The sequence below is a fragment of the Dermacentor albipictus genome, chromosome 6 (genome assembly GCF_038994185.2).
Source record: "Dermacentor albipictus isolate Rhodes 1998 colony chromosome 6, USDA_Dalb.pri_finalv2, whole genome shotgun sequence".
NCBI classification, from domain to species: domain Eukaryota; kingdom Metazoa; phylum Arthropoda; class Arachnida; order Ixodida; family Ixodidae; genus Dermacentor; species Dermacentor albipictus.
The window spans coordinates 104,800,530-104,826,689 of record NC_091826.1 but is presented as its reverse complement, the minus strand read 5'-3'; the positions used below and the strand labels follow the sequence as shown (position 1 = coordinate 104,826,689).

At 48.9% G+C, this 26,160-nt stretch overlaps 1 protein-coding gene across 2 annotated transcripts; it reads right to left on the bottom strand.

Moving 5' to 3' along the window:
* LOC139061328 (endothelin-converting enzyme 1-like) lies at positions 1–25,368 on the bottom strand. 2 transcript variants are annotated; one of them, XM_070541201.1, is made up of 3 exons: positions 23,930–25,368; positions 8,495–8,862; positions 1–2,136 (listed from the first exon to the last, which is right to left on the bottom strand). In XM_070541201.1, exons 1-3 carry the CDS (start codon positions 24,977–24,979, stop codon positions 417–419), a joined length of 3,138 nt encoding a protein of 1,045 aa, XP_070397302.1. In that variant the 5' UTR covers positions 24,980–25,368; the 3' UTR covers positions 1–416. The 2 variants fall into 2 exon arrangements, with proteins under 2 accessions (XP_070397302.1, XP_070397303.1); XM_070541202.1 differs by having other exon boundaries at positions 8,495–8,859.
* Between the last annotated feature and the right edge of the window lie 792 nt (positions 25,369–26,160).

Sequence of the window (26,160 nt, the reverse complement as noted above, 5' to 3'; positions counted from 1 at the left end):
TGCAAAAATAACGCGTGCTTTTATTTGTGTACAGGCGTCAAGTCGACACGTTCCCCATACTTTAGCACCACATACGCATATATCATCACGTAACATAATTATCAGATAGAAATAAGAAGAAAGTATGTGCGCAAATTCGGGGTTAAAATAATGCAACAGCAGCGACGAGCTAGACGAAGGAGCATGGTAGCTATAAGAATAATGTAACCAAAACAGTTTGGAGTCATTTCACACTGTCCAGTGAGTATTCGAGGTAAATCTTATTAGAGTCAGGAATAAATATATGGTTCCACCTCGTAAGTATCTATCTAAATATGTGCACCGGACACTCTAAACACGACTACAAGGGTTTGACTCCTAGGTTTACAGAATACTAAGGGTGCAATCCTTGCCGTAAGCAAACAGAGCGCTAATGCTTAAGGGCCAAAAAAGAAACAGCGCTTTTTAGGCCGCATGCCGGAACCGGACGGGCAACTGAACGTCTCCGCGAAGGGCGCAAAGTTGGAGACAGCTTTGTTGCAGTCACCACCCGCAACCGGGTGTTGTTCGAAGCCTGAGCGACTGCACAGGAAGTAGCAGAACGTCAGAAAAAACAGGCGCCTCTCCCCAATTCGGTCGTTCATCGAAGTCGCCGAAACGTCGAACGCGCTTTCCAGCGACGCGTAGGATATTTCCAAGGCCGGGATTTCCGGAAAGTAGCCGCCCGCCGAGGCTCCTTCAAGGCATCCTTCGGGATCCATCAAGGCGTCACGCCATGTTGAAGACATCCACGGGTCATCGGTTAGGACACCCCGGTAATCCCTTCGCGAACCTTCGCTGTCCAACGCCTTCATCACTTCCTTGGCGTACAGAAAACCGAGACCACCGTAGAACATGGCGATGGTTCCGTGGCCGTAGTAGACGGGCCTCGATAGAGACTGCACGGACACCCGCACGTCGTTCCGGATGTAGTCGTACTCCAGCAGCGGCAGTGCGAGGTTCGCAGGCATGCCGATGTCGAACTTTTCGGCCCGGACCAGCTGCTGCAGGGCACGGTGGCTTTTCACCCAAGCTCCGAAAAAGGTGGACGCGTTCGACCAAGCAAAGTCCCGGCACAAGCGGACCAGTCCCGACTCTTCCAAAAGCACCGTCGCGGGCCAGAGTATAGTCTTCATCCGCTCCAGCTTAACACGGCCGCGCATCTTGGAGGTTTCGTCGAGCCAAGGCAAGGCGCTCAGCCTTTCGGCCGCGGTGTGGCGGATGTCGCGCAGGAGCGCATCGACATTGTTCCTCAAGCTCGCCGAGAAGCGCGGGACAGCGTACAGGGAGATGATGAGGACCCGGAACACTGTTTCTACGTGGACGGCGCAGAAGAGCGGCCTGTGAGCGTTGGCGCGCTCTTCGCTCCCGTACCTGACGACCAGCAGGCGCGGGTCGGCCACGGGAGCGAGCAGCTGCACGAAAAACCAGGCCAGGTGCGACAGAAGCTCCCTCTCGCCGTAGTGCGCGAATACCGAGTCCACCGACTTGAGAAACACGCCGTTGGCAGCTACCAAGAGATCGGTGCCGGTTACGGCTGGCGCGACGTCGAAGTTCTTGCTTATTTCGCTCAGCCACTGTTCGGAGGGGATGCTGGGCGTGTGGTGGGTCGCTTCACGAAGCGGGAACTGCCATGACGCTGTTCGGGGAATCCGGGCTTTCTCCGCGCTCGCGAGTTCCTGCAGGATGGTGCTTTCGACGTGGGCGACCTTCCTGATGCTCTCTGTGTCCTGGTAAACGACGTCTTCAGCTAATGCCAGAGCGTCGACGAAGGCCGTGTAGTAAGCAACGAAGGCTCCTTTGTCCAGGATCTCCTGGTGATGTTTCGCCCAGGAGAGGGTCAAGCCGCTGGGCGTCAGCACAATGGCCCGACTCTGGCTACCCGGTACAGGGAACAAGTGAGCGGTGAACCAGAGCGGTAGCTGCCAATTGACCGCCAGATCAAACAGGACGCCCAACGGAGCGGTGCTCGGCGAGGCAGGTTCTTCGGGCCACGGAATGCCTCGATCAGCCATGAACTGGTGCAGCTCTCTCGTAGCAGCCGCGGCGACGTCGTGCGTAGTATTCTCCATGCACTTATAATACAAGGCGGTCGCCTTGTAGCCAGTGGGCAGGCTCCTGCGAACAAGCATAATAGGAGTTGTACCAGCGAACACTTCTCGCTTTCTTTTTTTGCTACTGAAGTCGGAAAATAGCTTTACGTCTCTGATGCTTCATCGCATTCATTTAACGCGCTCTTGCTCACTATGTTATGAATTAACAACTGCCCCTTTGCATTTGAATCAAACGTGATTGCTTTTTATCGCGTTAATCTTTGCACTATAGGTGATTTTCTTGTTCTAACCAAACAAGAAGCTTTGATGACTACTGATGCTTAAGTAACGAATAAACGGTTCTAGTTTGCTCTCATGGTCATCAACTGCCAATTCGAGGGCGTAAGTCCTCTGATAACAAGGAGCACGCTTAACCGATAACATCTTGTAAGCTGGTGTCATTTCTCGTCTCACTGTTTACATCGTTACCCAGGTATCCTTGATATTGCCGCTTCAGCCAACTGTCGAAAATTTGTGGTACATTGCAGGGAGCGCTGCAATGTACCACGAATTTTCCTAAGGTGACGGGGGAAGGGGGCAAGGTTCCAGGCATCCTGGTGCACAGAAAATTCGGGGTGGGTGAAGGTAGTGAGAAATATTGCCGTCGCCGGAGTTAGAAGTGTGCAAAAGCAGCACTTGCACCGCCTTTGTGCACCAAAGTAACTCAGTGGGCAGCATTTCAAAAAATAACCATGAGGTCAGCCAAATTTCAACAACTTTCATTAAGCAGCGTCGAAGGGTACTTCTTCCTAAAAGCATGCGCATTAGCGGCGCTTATTTGTAACTTCCCTGCTTCGCTATTGCATTGTTTCGGTCAACGAGAACATGGCTTTGGTACAAAAGGGAACTTATGATTAAGTGCCATCGATAATTTTGCTATATTTAGCTGACGTTGCTAACTGAAGTTTGCTGAATTTCATTTCATTTCATTTATTATCACCTTGAAGGCCCGAAGGCATTACACAAGGGGCATTAAACAAATTCAGCAGATATATTGAAATACATTTTTAAAACATGCTTGTCATTGAGTTATGCTTGCAAATTGCGGTAAGTTAGATGACCAAAGTGGCGATGTTCAAAATTAATGGGCATGCGAATGGCTACAAGTGGCTGCGACTGAACCTTACCTACACTACCAGTAGGCGCCGTTCACGTGAAGATCGGGGCGTAAGTCATCAGTGTGAGGCGAATGGCACAGACCCCGGGATTGCACGGATATTTTATGGACTTTTAAAGTGCTTGAAGAACATTGCAAAGTAAAACCTTCTTCAGCTTCAAAAACACACAAAAGAAACAGCTGAACAGCTCCGGTCGATGAAGAGCACCATAATAGGGTTTATACATAGCAACGGCCCTAAGACACATTACTTGGCCCTTTAATTAGACAACAAAGTCTGCCGCGCAGTGATACTAAATTGCAGTGCCTCCGGGATAGAACCATGTACTATACAAATATGAGACTTTTTATGCTGCAAATATCAGTTCAATGTGAAGAGGAAGTAAACACTTGGCCTAGGCATGGGGAAACTACGAAGGTATCAAGCAGGGGTACTGGCCTGATTGGAGTGCAGCTCGGATAGCTGTTTTCAACCGCCTATCTTATGCCTGCGGTGAGTCCGACCAGCGCGATTCTACGGACGGCGCTCCTGGGAGCTACAGCTTCGACACCGCAACCAGTAACCTTGCAGCCCTCCGACAGAGAGGTCCGCCGCAGAGGTCGGCTCACCGGATCTCGCCATTGGCTCCATCCGAAAAGTGGGGCGCACATGAAGGCCACCGCTCCCGTGGCGCCCCCCACCGGGCAGCCCATCAGAATCAAACTCCATCGGCTCCACTACAAGCCATAAACACGCGGCAGACCATCACTGTATCAAAGTGGAACGTTGGGCGAGTTGGTATACATTCATAATGGTAACAGCGCGAACAAAACGACGGCTGAGTGAAGGGACACAGGTCGGGAGCTGTCCCGTGTCCTTTCACTCCGTCATCATTTTGTTCGCGCTGTTATCATTATGATTGTTATCATTATGAATGTAGACTTGGTGAACTTGGTGAACCCAGTGAAGCTCGGCAGCTGCAAGATCTCGCCGCTGCAGCTGCAAATGGCAAGGTTTTCGTAGGCTGGCTCGCAGTCTGCTCCGGGGTAGATCGCGAATGCGAGCCGTTTTTTCCACCGCGGATCTCGGTCTCCGCCTCGGCATCCGACACTACACCATCACTTTCAGAGACCGTGACCACTTTCCAACCACAGCAGTCGGCGAAGCAGCTCCAGAATTCATCAACGCCGGAGCACATGACAGCACCGGCTCCTTTAGTACTTGAGGTGTTTGCACTCCAGGAACCCGATATGTCCACGGATCGCAGCAGGAAAAACCGTCCGGGCCCGTCACATACTAGAATTTCAATGCAGTCATTGGCCGAATTCATGGCTGCTGGCCCCGCACTGAGTGAGGCCTCGCTGAAGGTAGTGAAGGAGGCTTCACTTCCTTCAAAGAGTTGCTCGTACATGCAAGACACAGCAAGATGCGCAAGTTACCACAACAAGACACCATCGCAAAAGATCTCAAGAGAAGCGCCAGGGGCCAGACGCGCAGGGCACACGGTCTTGATTCGCCAAGCCCCGCTGATTCTAGCGCATCGGTGAGCTTCGATCAGTCAGCGGTAAGGCTGCAAAGACGCACCCGACGGCAAGGGTGTTCACTCTACAGCATCTCCTGCCTTACGTGCCAAACTGCGATGTCATAATCGTCGGCGAGGCCTGCGACCAGCGTGCAACAGCCACTGCCACCCGCCATAGGAACTGGCTTCGCGCTGGGCGGCTCACCAATGACGACTTCAGTCCCTGGACAAGTTGCGCGCATGGTAAGCTGTGTTGTTGCAAACCGCACCAAAAACTTGCACCATGGCCGAGTGTGAAGACGAAGTGCTCACTTCGCCTAAGGTCGCTCGCACAGCTATTGCGAGGAGAGCCGACAAAGAAACAGCAGTAAAACAGGCGTTCTGTAGGACGGCTGGTTGTTTGCTTCTCTCTCATTACAGCAGAAAGAAACCGTAAACAGTTGTACTGCATTCTTTAAGCAAATTAACACCAAATGGTCTAGGTACATACACTACGCCATGAAAGGTCCCTATGCCATTATTATGATATCATAGAGCGATGCTCAAGAGACGAGCCGCGGCGAGAACGACGATGAAGTGGGTCTGTGCCCTTGGCGCGAGCGAATGTCGGCCCGGTCCTCTGGCTCCAGTCCAGTGTAAATTAGTGTAAATAGCCTGTAAATAGCCTCTTCCGTACGTAACACTATTATCATTAAGCGACGAGAATTGCCGAGGATCCGCCATATTTTGCACAGACTTTAGGATCAGTTCATGCACAGATATTTCACTCGGACCCCGATTGGCCCCTTGCACATTTGAGCTGTTTCCTTCAAATTTGCATGTGCGGCTAGCGACTTTGCGTGGTTGCATTGACGTGGCGTCAGGTGTCTGCGTTGCCCTCAGCTTCATAAATTGTATTAGGCCCGATGATGATGATGTTTATTGACATTCCCTTTCTATTCTCCTAGCCTTCCTGATCTGATCAGGTTTCACTGCCTCTATTGCTGTCTAGCAGATTGCCTATCGTATCTCCATCTTCGCGATCGCCATCAGGTTCTCGATTTCCATTTCATACCCTACGCTTTCAACAACTCCGGTTCTGTCAATCTCTTCCCTGCTTTCTTTCCCAGCATTCTTCTGAACATATCTCACTTATCTCGAATGCTGACCAGTTAGTCGTCCCATCCTCTGCATCCCAACGCTTTCTGAAGGTGGACATTGCCTGCAGATCTCGCTGGCTGAACATCTTGGCATTCCATTGTGTTGTGCCGAATCGTTTACAGTTTTGTTGCAGCACACACATGCTGTTGCACACACAGCCCTGTGACCAATATTTGCTGCGGTATGCTTTTAAAGCGTTAGCATTTTTTGGGTACTTCATGCACATTTCTGGGGCTGTCTATCCATTTATATATTAACCATTCCCCCGCCCTCCCCCCATCTGGATCAATGGGCAGTTTGTGGTCGGATTGGTAGCCTATCCGGCGGCTGTGCCAAAGTAACATGGCTTGAAACGAACAATCGGACGAACTTGGGTCGCTGAGAATGTGTCAATATGTGCGCACGTGCCACTTTTCAATGAGGCTCTTTAACGCCGACATGCGTCACTGCAGATGCGGGACTGGGTAGGTGCCGCTGTTCGAACCAATTCCTTGACGCTGACTTAGAATACTGGGCATGCACGGTTTGCGCTTTTCTCCAATGAATCTCTTTGATTCTCACTCACTGGGCTTCCGCGAAGAATCGAGCACATCCGGCACCTACACCACAGCTTATATGCGGATGATATAACGCTATGAGGGATGGGTGGCGGCGATGGTGAAAATCCAGAAGATCCTGCAGGACGCAATAAATAGAAGCAAGACATACATAGACTGGAGACAACCCTCTTGTTCTCCGGAGAAGTTTGAGCTCCTACGGATCAAGCCAAAATATCAAAGAAAATAGCAAGCCTCTAACCAACAACGATGTGCGTTGGAAATCGGAGGTATACCCGTACCCCAGGTCTCATGCATAAGGGTACTAGGATTGTACATACAAAGTGACCAAGAAAAGCCACAACAATCTAACGCTTAGAGACATAGACGGCACAGGCATGCCGGCTTATTTCTAGAATTGCTACCAGACACACGGGCATGAAAGCTAGCAATATCATTCGACTGATGCAAGCCTTTATCATCTACCGTATAGCGTGTAGTGCGCCATTCCCAAATTCTGTGCGTACCGAGAAACACTTGATTGACATAATGATAAAAAGCATTAAAACGAGCATTAAACCTTCCTCCAAGTATAGCAAACGAAAAGCTAACAGGCCTAGGATTACACAATACATTGCATGAAATTATCGAAACACAGAGAACCTTACACTGCGAACGCGTAACGCACACGAAATCAGGATAGACAATACTAAACAAGTTGGCAATACAATACCAGGCGCGAATTGACGGAAAGGGATATATTCCGCCGGACATCAGGAACGCCTTCATAATGCCCCCACCCCAGAGAATACGCACCTAAACCTTAACGAAGAGCGACGGAAAGCAAGAACTCAAAGATACAACAAAGTTCTCAACGACACTGAACAAGTGGCCTAGATTGATGCTGCAATGTATCTGTCATAACCAGCCATGGCCCTGGTAGTTGTTACGGGTACAAAAATGGATATCACTACAACTAGCTCCAAGCGTACCTAACACCCAGAAGAAAGGGAAGAGGCTGCAATAGCTTTAGCATACGCATGAAACACTGCATTATGCATTGACACTGACTCTAAAGCAGTCCTAATTAAACACATGACGGCATTCACAGCCCTTCAAAGATACCATATTCGGAACACATCTCACCCGCAGAAGAACTGTTTGGCTGATCTGGACACCACATCATTAAGGGCTAGTTAGGAACAACACTGCGCGCGACGCTGCCCGAGCAAGTACCAACCGAGAGAGTCGCTTGCGTCGCCTATTTCTCTCCAGATGACAAATCCTCGAAGAAACCCAAACAGAGATGCGCCCCCCAGAACCAGATTAAGAAAGAACAGTATCCCAATACGAACAAACGTCTACTTAAGGAGAAATCATAGAATACTATCGAAATGCTCGCTATAATCATCCTCCTGACAAATAATTGAACAAAGGCCAAGCCCCTACATGGAGACTTCTACAAACAAGCACCTTCCCGACATCACTACCCACGCACCGAATACACTCAGAAACATACTGAACCCGGTGTAAGACATGCAATACACTAATTGCAGACCTTCATCGCATTATATGGGCATGCCCATCAGCTCCAAACAATATCAGACACAGCACAAACCAAAATGACAAAATAGAAAACCCTGAGCAGTAGGACGCTATACTGCTCAGCGAATGCCCAGAAGAGCAGCTCTGGGCTGTCGAAATTGCATTAATGACACTTAGGAAGGAACATGTTGAACTGCTGAAGAAATAGGTTCACCACGTTCAAACAGTGTAATATTGCCGTTGCGAATTGCTGTTTATTGTAGTAAAAGCACCTGACTTATTTGGGTTAACTCAATATTACTGGCTCGATTTTTCGTTTCGACCCTTGTTCAACAATCGACAACAGAACCCGAATAACTTAAGCAGAATCTTGGTTTGATATAGTTGGTGTGTCCTATATTACGGGGTAAAATAAACGGCGCAATGAGAACACGCACCATAAAACACAATGGTACCACTCGTTGTTGGACTAGTTTCTCGCTCCGCGTCTGTTTGGCTCCATTCATTCGTGCAAAAAAAAAAAGAAAACTTCGAAAGGCTCACCTGGCGCCGGCCTCGAGGATGTCTGGAAACTGTCGCGCCCAGGAGAGCACGACGTCGTCCTGGGTGGAGGCAAACTCGCGGAACAGCGCGCCCGGCGGCGACCACGCCGAGCAGACGTGCGCGCTGAAGTCGAGGCACGGGTCTATGCTGCGGTTGACGCGCGACGTGATCAGCGCCCTGTGCTGGCGGCAGTCGGGGCGGCCTCCGCAGGGGTCCGAGCCGTCGGTCCCGTCGTCCGAGCTGGAAGCGCGCCTGAGCAGCACGAGCAGCAGCGCGGACACCACCAGGAAGAGCAGCGAGGCTGCCGCGGCGGCGGCCGCGATGACCAGCAGCTGCTGCGGGCCCGGCGACGGTCCGCTGGCCGCCTGCTTCAGCGGGGCGAGGGAAGGCATGTTACAAAGGGGCTCGGATCAGCCCTGTTGTCGCTGTGTCGTTTGTCCTTACAAATCTTAGCCAAGGCGGTCAACGAAATAAATTATAAAAGAAGTTGCAGTGACGTTTCACCTCGTGATCGCGGGTGATGCGCAAGCGTATGGGTGCTACAGCGCACACGACGCCATCGGCCATATAGGTGCGCCTTGACGCCTACACGGTTCACGTCACAGATCGCATTCAAGATCGGGCTCGCGCGGCCGCACCATACGCAGCAGCCGCCGGAGTAGAACGCCCCGTTATAAACGTGCGCTAGCTATTTCATCGGTCTAGCATGGTGTCAGCACGCACAAGCAAACAGCAAGCGTCCGCACTAAACGACCGTGGGCACTCGCTGTCAAAACGCTGGCGGGAGGAATCGCAGAAGCAGGGGCCAGCGAAGCGACCTTGGTGCTGCGTATCGCTTCAACGCAAACTCAGCGGTGAGAACACGACGCATGCAAAGCTACGAGCTGCCGGCCCACCTAGACTGTGACCCCAAAGCAGATCGCGTGCTGCCGACGTAGACACCCCCGCTCCATCCACTTCCCCGGTGCCATGGTACAATGTGCACGACACAATACGACAGGCTTCCTCCCCTTGCACGCGCAGGATTGAGCCGTCATATTCCGCCTACCGTCGCACGCTTTCAGTCGCACGCGTACCGTACGACGCTCCAGGACGACGGTACCACTCAACGAACCCACGACGCAGGCATCGCAAAGAAAACCGGTATCAGCTGCCGGAGGAGGTCAACCCAGCGCGCATCCGCCTACCTTCCTTCTCCGCGACGCTTCGCCTCGTTTCTCCATCTCCTTTTCGCTCAACGTTACCTACACATTCCTCTAGGTGACGGTAATTAGCCGCGCGCTGAGCGGGCTAACTAGACTTTCTTAATTACATTGAGCGTGACATTATAACATTACATCCTTACATTATAATGGATCAATTTCAAAAATTCTTGCAGCGAAGTGCTGCCTACCCGACGCTTTGTATCGTCCCATATATGATCGAAATTTACGGTGGTCTCTGGGAAGGGGACTTTCAAGGTCTTACAATGTCGTTGCAGCGGCCGTTGAACCATGCTCACTCGTCAGCTAATCCCAGTCGTTCAGTCCCGTCGCACTACCGCTTTCCCCGACCTTATTTCTCTAGACGCCACCCCCAAAGGTATTCGCGGCAAGCCCAACCAAAGAACAGGAAGCTTTAGGTAGGGCATGCTATCTAAATGGATGTAAAAGGAGAATTCTTTTTTCTCGGCAACCACTTCACCAAATTTTGCGAGGTTTGTTGATATAAAAGAAAAACATAACTTCTTGTGACTGTTCGTTTCGAATTCTGGCAGAAATCGCACATTTTCAGAAAACAAAACTACGAAGCTTACCACTCTGTAGCTCAGCAATAAAAATGATATCACAATTCTGTGAATTCCATCTAATAGTAAATCTAAGGCGAACAGACGTGATATGTTACACATGAATCTCAGAAAATTTAGTAATATGGAAATACAGCTTGTGCAGAATCCTTGTACACAATGTAGCGAATTCACGTAATATATAAATTGACATACTGAATTTTATCGCTTTAAATAATCTAACGGATCCCGCTTACAGAAGCAGGATATCTCTTTTTGATGGAAAACCATTAATTTGTGAACTTCGTGTTTCTATTTCTTTTCAAGATTTCAAATTTTTGAAAATATTTTTAACAAATTGAGGCCCTAAATCGAAATTTCGCTTCCAACAGTCACTATAATTTAACTTTCTCTCTCAAATGCGACAAATTTCATCGAAATCGGTCCAGGGTTTATCTACTGCGTTTTACATGTGTTTGAATAGGCCGCGTTAGAGTTGGGCCCGAGCTAAATCTTCCACTAAGGAGCGTGCTATAGAAAAAGAAATTTTCTGTGGAGAATTCTCCACGGTACTTCTTTGAACACAAGGTACGGTCTGTTTTTGATGAAACAAACAAAGCACAGCACTTGTGCGCATAATTACCCTGCAAAAAAACCCTTCACCCATGAATTAGTCATGGACTACCGATCAGCTTATCAAAGTTACATTAGTATTCCGAGATGCTGCGGGTTACGTTGCAAGCACGTCAAGATGGTAGGATTTTTTCTGCAATTAACAGTTCTTGGCCATAAATTCACAGTATCAATAATAAATTTCGATTGAGTAGTCTGTCAGCCCATTCACGTTGTCTTCCTTTCTTTTAATGCGGAGCTTTTTTTTTCATATTCGAAGTCCAGGTCAGAGCCAGGTCATGCTCGGGGACGCGATGACTATTTGATGGCGTTTTGTCTAGGAAAAATCAGTGCCGATCCTGTAGATAGTGCTGTCTTAAAAAGACTCTATATAGTGCGAATTAAGGCGACCTGATAGGCCGGCGTCGAACATAGTGCAAGAAAACACCGGGTATAGTACGAATTAAGGCGGGCCATGGCGGCTGGTTGTGCACATGAGCGGATACGTGACCTCCAGCCCCAACATGCCGGCATTGTCATGCTGTCTTTGTCATCCTGTCACGGTCATTTCGTTGTCTTCAAAACATCACGATCATTGGTTCTCATGGCATCGTCCGCTTTCCGTCGTTTTTACTCTGTTGTCACAGCGTTGTCATATCCTCGTCATCATGCCGTCATGGAGCCATCGCCGTCATACCATCGTCATCATGCTGTAGATGTAGCTTGCATGCGTTTACGTGATGCACGCGACACGCAAGGAGCAAGTTTTTATGGGGTGAAAACTTGCTACTGGCATATTCGATGGCAAACACCTATGGCTTGTAGTCTGTGGCGATGAAAAAACTTCGAGCCACTGACGCACAGTCATGTAGGTAGCTAGGAGTTCGCGGCGGAAAGTGGTGTGATTGCTTTGAGTAAAGGAGAGCTTGCGTGAAGAGAACGCTAGCGGTTGCCACGATCCGTCAACGCATTGTTGTAAGGCGGCTCCAACTGCCACCTCTCACGCGTCCGTCATGAGACAAAGCGGAGCCTCAGGTACTGGGTGAACAAGAAGGGTCACGTCTGCGAGCTGTGTCTTAATAGCCCCGAAAGAGCTGGACGCATTCTCAGGCCGTGTAATGGGAGTAAAGTTCTTGTTTTCCTGGAGAAGATCAGCAAGTGCACGAATCAGGTGAGCCCAGCGGGGGATGAAACGCCAATAGAAATTGATCTGTCCCAGTAACTATAGCATAGTTTACGTACGGAAGTGGGCTGAGGAAAGTCGCGAACGAACTGCACTTTGTTAGGGAGCGGCCAGATGTGATGACGATCAACGTGCTGCCCAAGAAAGTCAACATTAGGCACGCAGAACGTCCGCTTCGCTTTGTTGACGATTAGGCCGTTCTCGCCAAGGTGCTGGAAAAGCTGTCGAAGGTGAGAGAGGTGGTCGTCTGCATCGCGGCTAAAGATGAGGAGGTCATCGATGTAGGCAAAGCATAATGAAAGACTTCGGGTGATTACAGGGGCGTAGCCAGGGGGGGGGGGGGCTTATGGGGCTTCAGCCCCCCCCCCCCCCGAAATTTTTTTGTGCACTGCCGCCGACCAAAACAACTCCCGGCGCCAGAAATCATGGTCGATTTTGTCTAGAATGACCTTAATTCACGCTCGAAAAGACATTTTAGCCCGAAATTGCTAAATCGGCCTGGATTTCGGGGCGACGTCCATGCATCGTGAGTCACATATCGTAACGCAAGGAGCCCCACCGGGCACAAAATTTCATGGGCGTTTTGAAGGCGAGCGGGCTCGTCTCGGCATCTCGCGGAGGCCGCGGAATCTACGGAGCGCTTGGATTTCAATTCTGAAAGGTTGTGGGTGTAAAGATGTCATAACATTTTGATGCGAAAGGTCCATTGAGATTTTCAAAGTCGTGCTTTAGATTTCCAATTACGAAACTTTTTTGGTTTAATGCTGTTGTAAACATTTCACGCCAAAGGTGCATCGACTTTTCTGAAGTCGTACATCGGGCCATACAACGAGACAAGCCAAATCAACATACTATCAGACAAGTTGACAAAGCACGCAGCGAGGTCCGATGAGACAAAGCGTTATGGTGGTTCATTTGTGCCGTCAGGTCACAGAAAAGAATATAAAAATTTTTTTTCACCTGCGCCAAAGCATCCATGTCAAGACACTAAAGCCACCATTGTAACTAAGTTTTTATTTATTTTTCTACTTAGACTTTTATTCGCGAGGATATATTGAGCCTCTTTCTTATTTCTTTTTCTTCTTTTTTTTCTCGCAACCCGCGGGCTGTCGATCCAGCCAGAGCGCATGCGTTTTTCTCGTGCTGCATCGATAACCGCGCGGTGCACTTGGATGCGCGTTTTTCTCTGGCCGACTGCATTTTCGCCTGGCAGAGTTTTGGACGCTTTCTGGCTAGCAGACGAGAAAAGAAACAATGCATAGTCGCTCCCCGCCAGCACTGCGGGGACTCGATGGATTGCAACGCGTTCGCTTGAGCGCAACCTCTCCGGAAAATTTTGTCTCGCCGGTGTAGGATACTGAGCAGTACGCGTATGGCTTTCTGTGGACCAAGCGTCACACGTCTTCTTCGATATTCCTTCGGTAGCCACACTAGGTGCCCAAAGTAGACATTCGATTGTAGCCAGCATGCTTTCCTTTGCGTTGTTCTATTTCGCCACCCTCCACCCACAAAAAAAAAAGACATTGTTGCGGCGCAGCGAATTTTCGCATGTGAAAGTTCGATTTTGTTACTTCTTTTGCGGAAAGTAATGGGTGACGGGACGCTTCAGTTGCCGGATACTATTTTATTATTGCGATAGCAGCTCTATGAAGAATCCAGGCGCATTCCTGTCGTTGCCGTCATGTTCCGTATAAATAACGGCCAAGGGCGATAACATCGTGACCGCGCGCCGCACACTCTATGTGCGAGTGAAAGCGTACGGGAGAGGGAGAAGGGGAGGGGGTGAGCCGAAGATGGTGGCTGAGTCTTGTGTGCGCAAGGGAGAAAAGCGGGGAGGAAGCGCGCCGCCTTCCGTCGCACGCGATACATTTTGGGAGTGGAGGGAGGAGTGAGGGGGGGGGTGCTGTGATCTGTGAATCTGTGGTTGCGCAACATGTTTATTTGCCTTGTTTGACGCATTATATATAGTGACTTTTTCTTTGGTACGTAGATTTATTGGTGACTTATGCGTATATTTAAATATCTTGTTGCGAGGTTTTGTGCATATGCGCAGTGAACATTGTTTCCAGTAACAGGTTTTTGCCCTGTATCAAGCTGTATCTTCACATTTGTATATTCCATTGTATCTTCGCATTTGTAATGTACGAAGGCGAGTCAAATGAAAGTGAGACAACCCGCTCCGCGCAATAATGGTTCGGTTCATTATTTTCGAGTCATGTGCGTAGCACATACGCATCTCATTTACAAGTGACATGCAGAGGTGAGGTTAAATGTTCTTTATTGCTCTCATACACGGGGTTGAACATGGTTGCATGACATAATGGACTCTTCAAAAGTTGAACAGCTTGGTGTCGTGAGGTTTTTGACAAATGAAGATGTTTCCCAAAAAGAAATTATTCGCCGTATGGCTGCCGTATGCGTTGAACATTGCGTGTCAATGGCCACTGTGAAGCGTTGTAGCAAAGTGTTCAAAGAAGCACACGAAAGTTACAAAGACGATCCATGGCCGGGCCAAAGCCACTGTGCAATCACCCCCAACACAATTGAAAAGGCCGTGGTGGCTCAGTGGCTATGGTGTTCGGCTGCTGAGCACGAGGTCGGGGGAATAGAATCCCGGTCACGGCGGCTGCATTTCGATGGAGGCGAAATGCGAAAACACCCGTGTACTTAGATTTAAGTGCACGTCAAAAAACCCCAGATGAGGGTGACGACTTTTTGTCTGCAATTGTGGCCGGGGATGACTCATGGTGCCGCTACTACTAGCCTGAAACACTGCGGCAAAACTTACAGTGGAAACATTTGAATTCACCACTCCCAAGGAAAACAAAGGCCGTCATTTATGCCGCAAAAGCGTTGACTTCTTTTTAGATCGTTAGGGGCCACTATTGATCGAATTTTATAAACCTGGAGAGACTCTAAATCGTTTCAGATATTGTGAAAGATCGAATCGGCTGCGTGTCGCAATTAAGAACAAACGACGTGGAAAATTGAGCATTGGGGACATCTTGCTACACGACATTGCCCGTTCCCACGTCGCTGATGTGGTTAATAGAAAACTGGCAAAGTTCAAGTGGGAAATGCTGCAACATCCCTCATGCAGCCGAGACCTGTTGCCTTGCGTCTTCCACATTTAGTCAAATTTGAAGAAACTGCTCAAGGGAACCAGATTCATGTCGGAAGATGACGTGTAGTCATTTACAGATTTTCGAGGCAGAAACCCAAGGAGTTTTATGAGACGGGAATTATGCGACTCGTTAGTAGGACAAGTGTCTAAATACTCATGGTGACTTCTTTTAAATAAAGTACCCCATTTGTCATATATCCGCATTGACTCACTTTCATTTGACTCGCCCTCGTATATGTTGCAGAACGCCTGCTTTTTATATGCGCTCTCTGTTGTGACTATAATTTCGGAGCAATTACTCCGCAATGCACAACTGGTGACAGCTGCTCCTGCGCAATACATTCTAACAAAGGAAAGCGTCATTTAAATTTTCCCCTGGTCGTAGCATATGTACAAAAATGTAAACAAGGTTGTTGAATGACAGACATATATATATATATATATATATATATATATATATATATATATATGTATATATATTGATCCCTCGACTAATTTTATAAGGCGCAGGCCGAGCTGCAAAGTGAGCCCCCCCCGAACGAAATTTCTGGCTACGCCACTGGGTGATTATGTCCGCGAAACGGTGGAAAGTTTCAGCGGCAATGCGGAGACCAAAGGGCATCCACAGGTATTCAAAGAGGACAAAAGATCTTATGACGGCAGTCTTGGAAAAGTCCGAGAGTTCTACAGGTACCTGATAATACGCCTTGACGAGGTCTATCTTTAAAAAGGTGGTTGCTTCATATAGTGGTGCTGTAAAATCCGCGACGTCAGGCAGGGGTGGCGATCGGGAATGGTGGCGTTGTTCAAGGTGCGGTAGTCACCGCAGGGCTGCCAGCCTCCTGGGGACTTCTTGCCCACCATGTCCAGAGGAAATGTCGAAGGACTTGATGATGGTCGCACAATGGCAAGCTCGAGCGTATAATCGAATTTGGCTCTGGCAACCTTGAGCCGATCGGGTGCGATGCGTCGTGAACGACTGTGCACAGGTGACCCTGTGGTGATAGTACGGTGGTGACATCGTGCTTTACAGGATGCATGAAATTGCACGGGCGAAGCAAGCCCGGAAAGTCATTTAATAAATGCTTACAGACCCATGAAGGTGGCTTGTTGGTAACAGTGCCGACATTGGCTGTTGACGCTATACCTTGCACCGTTAGGTGCGTCTTAGCATCGACAAGACGCTTGTGGGCCATGTCCACGAGCAGGTCAAACCGACGACGAAAGTCCGCACAAAGAATCGGGTAAGCCACGTCCGCTTCGAGGAAAACTCATCGGAAAGGACACCGGAGTCTAATGTTCAGTGTGAGGGCGCATTCACCATAAGTCACGATGCTGGTCTTGTTGGTGGCTTGCAGCGTATCTGCAGATAGGCGATTCTTCAAAAACGCAGGCGAGGGTGGAGCAACGCTAACTTCGGCCCCCTGTCGACGGAGCCCAGACGCCTTGTCGAAAACGAAGAAAAAGCGGCTGCTTGCCGGACCGCCACCACTCGCCGCTTCTAGTGGTAAGTGAGTGAGTGAAGTAATTTTATTTTGGTCCAGAGAAGACGCAGTGGAGACCCCGCGCCACCCGGTTAGTCCCACGTAGGGACCGCCAAGCCGAGCTTGACGGCCCGATCGCGGGCACTCTGGACGGCCAGGGTTTGGTCGTTGAGTTCGGGGCTGCCCAAGAGCGCAGCCCACCTATCCTCGCTGAAGGAGGAGCCGATGGCTTCACACTCCCACAACACATGGTCCAATGTTGCCCTTAGTCCACAGGCAGGGCAGTCCGCACTGGGATATCTTTCGGGGTATATGGCATGAAAAACCGCGAGGGTAGGGTACGCACGGGCTTGTAAAAGTCGAAGGGTAACCGCCCGCGCCCTACATAAGGCGGGGTGCGGGAGGGGGAAGACCCGTCTTGACAGATAGTAGTGCGTGGTGATCTCATTAAACGTAAGCAAGGGTTAAGTCGGAGAGTTTCCCGAGAACGTGCACGGTGACGTGTACTTTCGGGCGGCTGCCTCGAAGGCGCAGTGATACCCGCACTCGCCGGGACGCGGCGATCGAGATGAGGAACGCCGGCGTGACGAGGAGCGGTGGCGTGACGAAGATCGAGAGCGTGTAGATACGGTGGAAATATGCGCGTCTAGATTGACTATCTGGCTGCGAAAACCGTTGAGAAGTGCCTGCAGGTCAGATGGCAAGAGGACAAGGTGACTCATTTGTTGCGGAAGTGGTCGCGATGGAAGAAATTGGTGGGGGGGGGGGGGGGGGCAACGTCAATGACGGAGTGGACAAATCGCGCGAAATTTGCCAGAGATAACCCAGTCGCACCGGCGAGAACCATGCGCATGGTGGAAGGCAGGCGCTGCAAGAAGAGTTCTCGGAATAGGTCTTGATCGAAAGAAGCAGGACGGCGTAACAGCCGTGAGGACGGTGCAACAGCCGTGAAAACCATTCCCAAGTTATGCGATAAGCCCTGGCTGGAAGAATGACGTTGTTCGAACCAACCGCTGTGGTAGCAGCAGGTCGAACAATCTGGAGGACGTTTAGGCTTCGTTTATAAGATTAAAACGCGAGAGCATTCACAGATCCCTTACTGTTTCTCACACTTCCCAGCAATTGGAGTATATGTAACCATAATGTTTAACAGTAAACGCTTGCCGCGAATGCTATGCACGAATGCGAGCCATGGGCGAGCTTTGAGGTGGAACCACGGCCTCTTGGGTGAGCCGCGATGGGGCATTTAAGGGCATTACGATGGATGGATGGATGGATGGATGTTCCGAGCCTCCTGTTTGAAACGGAGGGGGGGGGGGGGTTGCGCTACCAAGCTCTTGCTATTATACTGCCTACTATAATGTCCTACCTGATTTAACAAAGAAAAAAAGAGAAATAACACTACGAACTCACACAATCAAATTTTCTGACTACCTATTGCGAACTTTGCTTTTGTACGTCGCCATAGTTTGTCGTTTTCCTACTTTTCTTCCACCGATCTTCCAATCGCCTCTTACTAATCTCTATTGCGGACATGTTTACTCGTCCCCTTCTCTCGCTGAACACAAGGGCTTCAAGGAGGCCAGTGGTGCCTAAATCGACCGCTGGGTAGATGTCTTCACATTTTCATAAAACATGCTCCATCGTTTCCCTAGCTTTATCACAGCCACAAGCACATCCTTCTTCTTCCTTCTTATATCTCGCTTTATAGGTGCGTGTTCTAAGACGTCCTGATCTCGCTCCGAGAAGTAAGGAGCTTCTCTTTGAGTTATCATAAATAGTTTCTTTCCTGATTTCGTTTTTTCCTCCTAAGTAGTTACTCATGGCAGGTTTCTTTTCCATTGCCGCCACCCATGGGATTATTTCAGCCTCTCTGAATCTCCGCTTGATTTTCTTTGTTGCTTTGTTGCCCACCCTATAGGCCGCATACTTGCTAAAGCTTCCTAGTTCTTTTCCTCCACTGTGAATCAATGTTTTTCCTGTACAGATACCTCAACGCTCGCCCAGCCCATTTACTTTCTTCTATATTCCTCAGTCGTTCTTCATAGTCAATTTTACTGCGAGCTTCCCTCACTTCAAAACTAGTTCAGCCCATATCACCTTGCACAGCTTCATTTGTAGTCTTCCCGTGAGCGCCCAATGCGAGGCGATCTACTGGCCTTTGGTTCCCGTCGAGTCCTGATTGTACCTCTGATTTATAGCAAACAACCGCATTTCCAAAAGTAAGTCCTGGAACCATTACACATTTCCACACACCTCGGAGGACTTCGTGCCTATTGTATCCCCGTAGCGCTCTGTGCTTCATTATGGCTGAATTTCTCTTCCCCTTTACTGTTATGGTTTTTTCCTGTGTTTCCATATATCCATTGCCTTCGTTTATCCATATAACAAGGTATTTATATTCTGTTATCCGAAGTATTTCATGGCCCTGTATCTCCACTGTCTGTTCACTGTTTTCGTTGAATACCATAACACCTGACTTTCTAACACTAAATTTCAAACCTAACTTGTTGCCTTCCTGTCCACAGATATTAACCAGACACTGCAAATGACTTTGCTTGTTAGCTAGCAACACAATGACGTCCGCATAAAATAAACCTGGGAGTTGTTGCTCTATTACTGTGCCCGCCTGTCTGCATGAGCGATTAAACACGATATTAGTTCCCTCTAGCGCCCTCTCCATCCTCACCATGTACATCATAAACAATAATAATATATGGGGTTTTAAGTGCCAAAACCACTTTCTGATTATGAGGCACGCCGTAGTGGGGGACTCCGGAAATTTTGACCACCTGGGGTCTTTAACGTGCACCTAAATCTAAGTGCACGGGTGTTTTCGCATTTCGCCCCCATCGAAATGCGGCCGCCGTGGCCGGGATGCGATCCCGCGACCTCGTGCTCAGCAGCCTAACACCATAGCCACTGAGCAACCACGGCGGGTGTACATCATAAACAGCAGTGGGGATAAAGGGCACCCCTGCCTGAGTGCCTTGTTGATATCAACTTTATCCTCGCTCCTCATCCCTTCCCATTCAAAGCAAACGGTCTTTTCTAGGTAAATCTCTCTCAAAAGCTGTACACAATCGTCACCTAAGCCTTCCCCTTCCAGAATATCCCACAAAACATTCCGGTCTACGTTGTCACACGCCCGTGTAGTGTCTAAAAAGGCCACATGTACCCGTCTGCTTTCTACTTTTGATATTTCAATACACTGAGTAAGAATAAATAAGTTATCATCCAAACACCTACCTATTCTGAAGCCATTTTCTGAAGTTCTCCCAAAATGCCATTATTCTCTGCGCATGCTTGCAGCTTTAATATGATTGCCTGCATTGCTAGCCTGTATAATAGCGATGTAATGGTCAACGGTCTATACGAGTGAATTCTATCTTGCTCCCCCTTAGCGTCATAAATTAAATTCATTCTACTTTGTCGCCAACTGTCTGGTATTCGTCTATCTTTTAAAGTTCTTTCCACTGCTTTCACTAGGCTTCCTTACTTTTTGGTCCTAGTTCATTTATCAGCCTAACGGGAACCTCGTCTAGCCCTGTGGCTGTACGCTTAGGAATTTTCTTTTCCGCTTTCTTCCAGTTTAAATTTGTCGGCGCCAGCTGCTTCTCCCATTGGGTCTCTTTCATGCTCTTTTTTTCAACAAGTATAACGTCGTCATTGCCTTGGAAAGATTCGGCTGTTATTTTCGGATGTAATTTAATGCCGCTTCTCCTTCCAGTCTGTTTCCATTTTCGTCTAGGATATATTGTTATATTGTTGTTGACTCCGTGCCTAATAATTTTATGTGGTTCCAAAATACTCCAGGTGCGGCCTTCTTTTTCTCGCGTATTTCTCACAACCAACGTTCACTTTCACCTTTTATCTTTGCTTGCACGAGTATTTGAATCATATACTTTTTCTCCCGGTATATTTCCCAATTGCTGGCTACTTCATACTGCAGCAACTGCGCCTTTTTTGCAAGCCTGTGCATTCGGGATGCTTTCTGTCGTTCGGCGTTCGCTTCTCGTATCTCCCTGTTCCACCAGCTTCTCGGTTTCTCTTTTTTGCTTTCGAACAAACATGTTGTTTCCCTATCCGTATTTCTGTCATTCTAACGCTTAGAAGCTAACTATATTCCCACTCTTTACTTTGCCATTTGCAAAGTTCTTTCTCGACTATAGTGGCTATATTTGTTATTTGTTCAGTATTCAAATTTGGACTGGCCATTTTGCACTTCTTGCTGTCTTTCCTAACTACATATCCCATTTTCGAAATGACACGTTTACGGTCACCCCCTATGCTGCTACACCCTTCCTCATCAATGACCATTTCTCTCAACTTATCAAGAATTCCTTGTGTCACCAAAGCGTAATCAATGGTTGATTGCCGGTTTCCCACTTCCCACGTGATCTGCCCTTTATACTTAGGCCCTGTATTCACGATAACGAGGTTATGTGCGGCGGAGGTGATCGCCATGTGGAGGTAATGCAAGGAACCGGGCTCGCCGTTCCGTGGACCCCACGACACCCATCGCGCCGTCGCGTGCAATATGGCGGACGCTGCGGCTGGTGTGTGAACGCCGCGGACGGTTTGTGTGTGAAGGGGTTTCTCTGAGTTTTCGCGTAAACGAATTATGTTTTCTCGTGTAGCCAAATCACAATCCGAGAGCTAAAATTTATTTGTTCAGTCAATTCCTTGCATCAAATGGAAGGCCTGAGTATACGTGGTCCCAAAATCCTGTTGCCGATGCGATGTTCGACGCCGGACGTGGGACGCCAGATTTTCTACGACACCGGCTTCTTAAACGCTTTCGCGTTAAAACAGGTATCGTCTGCGCGCGCGCGCGAGCTTATTCCCGAACGCGGTTGTTGCACATAAAGCTAAAAACATAAGGCGTCTGGCCGTAACCAATGTCAATTCACAAGGTAGCGAAGGCGAGGTAGAAATGCGGTACTGAATCAATGAGCGGCAACACGAATTGTGGACGTGCGATTAAAGCGCGACTACACCTCGCGGGCAAAACACTAGTTGATGAAAGGTATGTATTCAATACGTCACCAACGGAAGCGTTTGAAAATGCACAGAAAATTCCATTAGAACAGGAAGATGTGACGTCACGGGCTGTTTGCTTCCATCCACGAATAATTGAGTACGAAACTGTGCCGGCTTTCTGAAGTTCGCTCGTATTGAAGCGGGCTGAATGTGGCGAGATTGTATTACAGCGAAAACACAAGGAAGGCGGGAGATGGAAATTTAAGACGATGAGAAAAAAGAGAACAACGTAAAAGTGGAAGCCAACGCTTTGACACGTGGACATGTCTTTTTACGCTGCCTCGAAAAAGACAAGTCCACTTGTCGAAACGTTGGCTCTCACTTTTACCTTGTTCTTGTATTGCTCATAGAGATTGTATTACCGTATTAAATACTGTAATGTCGTCAAAACTCTCTTATGCGTAGCCATATAAAAGGTAATGACAATATACACTGTGGTAATTTCACAAGACTTGATTAGTACCTTTATTTTGTAAGCGCCGTTCCACAAGATGTTATGTTTTAGCCATGTCTTCAGCACCATAGAAAGGTAGCATGCGTGCTGTGCTACTGGAGATTAAAGTGTGATTTTTGTCAATAATTTCAATGTAATGTATATTTTATCTCAATACCGAAATATTCAATGTGTGTTAATACTAACGACACATGCACATGGAACTTAGTTCGAAATCAAAATCTGGGTACATTCTTTGCTCTAAATTCATGCCATACTGTCAAGGCTCATCAGTGTAATGCGTGCTGTTATACAATGAGGGCTATGAATACAGATAGACCTATGCAGGTTAGATTGTGACGCCATGTTATTCTCACGCTTCATTTGTACTGTTGGCGCTCTGTTTATGCGATGCGATGCGAGCTGGCGCAGTACGCGAATTCGCGCAACACGCCTCGAACGGCAAATGTTATTTTTTTTTCTATCCAAACGCCGGCCCCGCGAAATGTAGATGGCACTGCTGTGCCTCCACGAGCCGCCACTGTGCTGCCACGCGTACATATACCTTTGCCATAACAGCCTTCCAAATCTACCGCAGTAAAGATTAGAATAGAAAGGCTAAAAGACAACATCAGGCTGCAACATTCCTAGCCACTGCGCAAGCAGATCTATAAAGATTGCAGTGAAAGAAGAAAGAGTAAATGAAAGGCACACCGCTGCCTCTGCAGGTTTGGCCAAAGGCTCGTGTCGTCTCTACCCTCCCCATTGACCGTGGTGGCCAAAATGGTGGCTCCTTGAGCCGTGCCTACGGCTGCCATGGCATTTAGAGAGTTTTAGCACAGCGTTATCGTATACCGTGAGCGATAACGCATACCGGTTGCCACGAGTGTGAACGTGCGGAGTTTAGCGGGCTCCGGTACAAGTTTACCGGAACGCTCCACCTCACACCGCGTTTGCGCGACAACACGGCAGCAATGAGGCTGCCCGCTTCGATCCTAATTAACCCGTGATACCTGCTGCCCTTCGGGACAGCAGGAAATAAATTGTAAAATCGGCGATCGATCAGCCTAATCTCACGGCTGGGACAAGCGTTCAATAGCCCGGCAAGAAATCAACAATTCGTGGCCGGCAGTGAGCCTCTAGACTCTGTGAAGAAGTACGTTTATCTAGGTTAATTGCTCGCAGGAGATAGTGCACTTTGGAACGATACCGGTGACCTACTCGGCGTGGTGGCCTAGTGGCTTTGGCTTTGCGCTTCTGGGTTCGAGGACGCGGGATCGAACAGCGGCCGCGTCCTCGATGGAAGCAAAATGCAGAAATGCCCGTGGTCTCGTGCAGCGGGCGACGTTAAAGAGCCCAAGGTGGTCAAAATTATTGCGGAATGGTATTGTGGTTTCGGCACGTGAACCCCAAGAATTCAATTACAGCATCTACGCCTGCCTAGTCCACTGTTTATCCGCGAAAATTAACTATATTTCACCCTATAGGTGCCGAAAAACAAACTTAAGAGGTTTGAAGAACGTGGTTTGAAGAACAAAAGCAGAAACTGGGAAAACATATTTGTAATGAGTGACGTCACAGAGGCTTACCGTAGCTCGAGGTTCGGCTAGAAACTGCAAACCCTCAAATTTAGCCATTCCTACTTGCAAAATTATCCCATTGCCGCGAAACTAACAAAAATTGAGTTTTTAAACAATACTTTGTCACCCTAAAGATTATTAGGGTTTCACCTAAAAGAGTCCCTTTAAGGCGTGAACTGTCAACTGCGCGTACGAAACGGCGAGCACTGACCCGCTCGGCGAACGAGTACTGCATGAAGTGCGCCCGCCTCTTCAGCTCCGTAGTCGACGACGGTTTGTTGGCCAATGGCTCCCCGTGGGGCGCCAGTTTGCTCGCGCAGCACTCCGAGGTTCCCGCGATGCCCGCCAGCGCAGCGCGGGCAGGAGACGCCACCAAGTGCGGGGTTCCCGTACTGGGGGTTGCGCGTGCACCTGGCTCAGCAGCGCCGGCATAGGCTATTGCTGCTGCCCACTTCGGCGCTTGTTCCGCATCGCGTCTCTCCGTCTGGTCTCCGACATCGTCGTGGTCTACTTGTAGACCGGCGGCCTCCTCGAGATTCGATTGGTGTCCCGGTACGCCTCCCAACGGCGGGTCTTCTGCCGCGAGCGCGACCACACCGGGAACTGGCTGCAACTGCTGCGCCGGCGAAGTCTCCGGTAATCCGGCGCGCGATTCGCCGTCCACTTGCGCGTCAAATTCCGGTGCCTGCTCCGAGCAACTGACTGCCGATGCTGCTGCCGTACTCCGAGACCACTGTGACGTCGTCGAGGGCGGAGTCGACGCGCCTGCATCCACGTCCCGCTTAGGTGAAACGTCAGCGACGGCGGCGTCTCCTGACGGTTCGCATTTCTCTGGGCTGACCCACGGAAGAACGGGCCCCGCTCCAACGGGCTGTTGCGCCGCCTCGGTTCCGACTACTTGCAGTGGGGTGAACGTGGGCACATCTTGTGGCGGCGTGTCCCTTGAGGGACACACGGCGATTCCGTGGCACGTAGCACCGTCCAACACGTTTGCGGGCCCCGCGGGAAGACTGCACGTCTCTGTCGAGGGTTTCGGTGTGTCCACGTGGCTGGCGGTGCTGCTGCTGCTGGGGGTGGTGTCTCCCGGCTGGCCCCGCCGATGCTTCGGCGCCTTCCGGCGCCGTATTGACGGAGATGCCGCTGACAGCCGCGCCCTGCGCTTTTTCTTCTTTTGCGAGGACGTCTCGTCTCTGTCTCGGGAAGGCTTCGACTCCTTCTCGGCTGGCAAGGAGGACCCGCCGGCCTCAGCTTCAGCGGCCATCTTCTTCTACTTCTTCTTCTTGTCGCCGAGCACTGAAGCTTGCCCACTACGGGAGACTGGCCAAGGTGCACGTTACAGTTGATTTTTGTTCTGTGCCCCCTTGGTCTTGCTGCCCTGTCGTTGTGGTTCCTCCTAACCCGTTCCACAGCGGGGAGTAGCCGGCTAAAGTCACGTGCCTGTGGCCGAGCTCTCAACCTATTTCTCATTAACGGTTGTGTCTCCCTCCTTATTAGTTTTAGTTAAGAACGTCTTAAGCAAATGAAACCTTAATACTCTGGCGTGAGTAGTCATAGCTATGAGTGAGAAAATAAACCTGCTGGGATTATGTTACTTTTGTTTAACCTAAAAGTTTCAATAATAATTTTGAAATGTACTCTTGCAGGACTTTTATTAAAGTTTTTTCCTATCCACTTTGAAATTCAAGAAGCGCATTTGGGAATTTTGTCTGGTAGATCTGTTCTGTTGTCTTTTCACATGGGATGCTATGATGAGATCGAGGTAAAGTTTATTTTTTGCATGCAGCGAAAATAGAGGAATAAATGATAGCACTAAAATCAACACATGAATGAAAATAAACATTTAATGAAGATAGCACAGATAACTCTTGCTACTGAGAGTTGACATTGGTGTCCGCCTATTTCACTAACATAATACGATTATTTATTTGTATTCCTCCCCCATTGATTCATAGGAGTTCTCCACGCACTAAATATACATGCCGTGTATACAGTAGAAAACTGAGAGAAGACGAGTAGTCCGTAACAATTTTCAAAACACATAGTAACTCTAGACACTCCAATCTGTCGCTAAAGGTCACCCATAAAGCGGCCTCCATTTCCTCAAAATATGACATTGCTGCCGTTCATGGTGCTTCCACGGAAGAAAGAAAACGTTTAAAGCGTTTAATAGAACACTTCTACGAGGCCCGAAAACGAGGGTTTAATACTTGTCATTTAACCCCTAAATGTCACAGATATTTCAAAACTTGCCTGCCTATTGCCCCTAACAATCCACCCATTTCCTCAAAATACCGATTTCGTGAGTGAACAGTTTTTTTTTCATACAACAGTGAAAATTTTATTATAACATTATTGCGTTCTTCTAGTCACATTACCAACTTCGGCGTTATACTATGGCCCTCCACTGATGCATCTCCCACGGATTCTAGACAGCAGTGCATT

Excerpts from the sequence above, each read along its gene's own strand:
- LOC139061328 (XM_070541201.1), bottom strand. The coding sequence starts at position 24,979 with ATGGCCGCTGAAGCTGAGGCCGGCGGGTCCTCCTTGCCAGCCGAGAAG. Across the intron at positions 8,863-23,929 it reads AGTACTCGTTCGCCGAGCGG|CAGGCGGCCAGCGGACCGTC; the intron begins GTCAGTGCTCGC and ends GCCCCGCTGAAG. Across the intron at positions 2,137-8,494 it reads ATCCTCGAGGCCGGCGCCAG|GAGCCTGCCCACTGGCTACA; the intron begins GTGAGCCTTTCG and ends GCTTGTTCGCAG.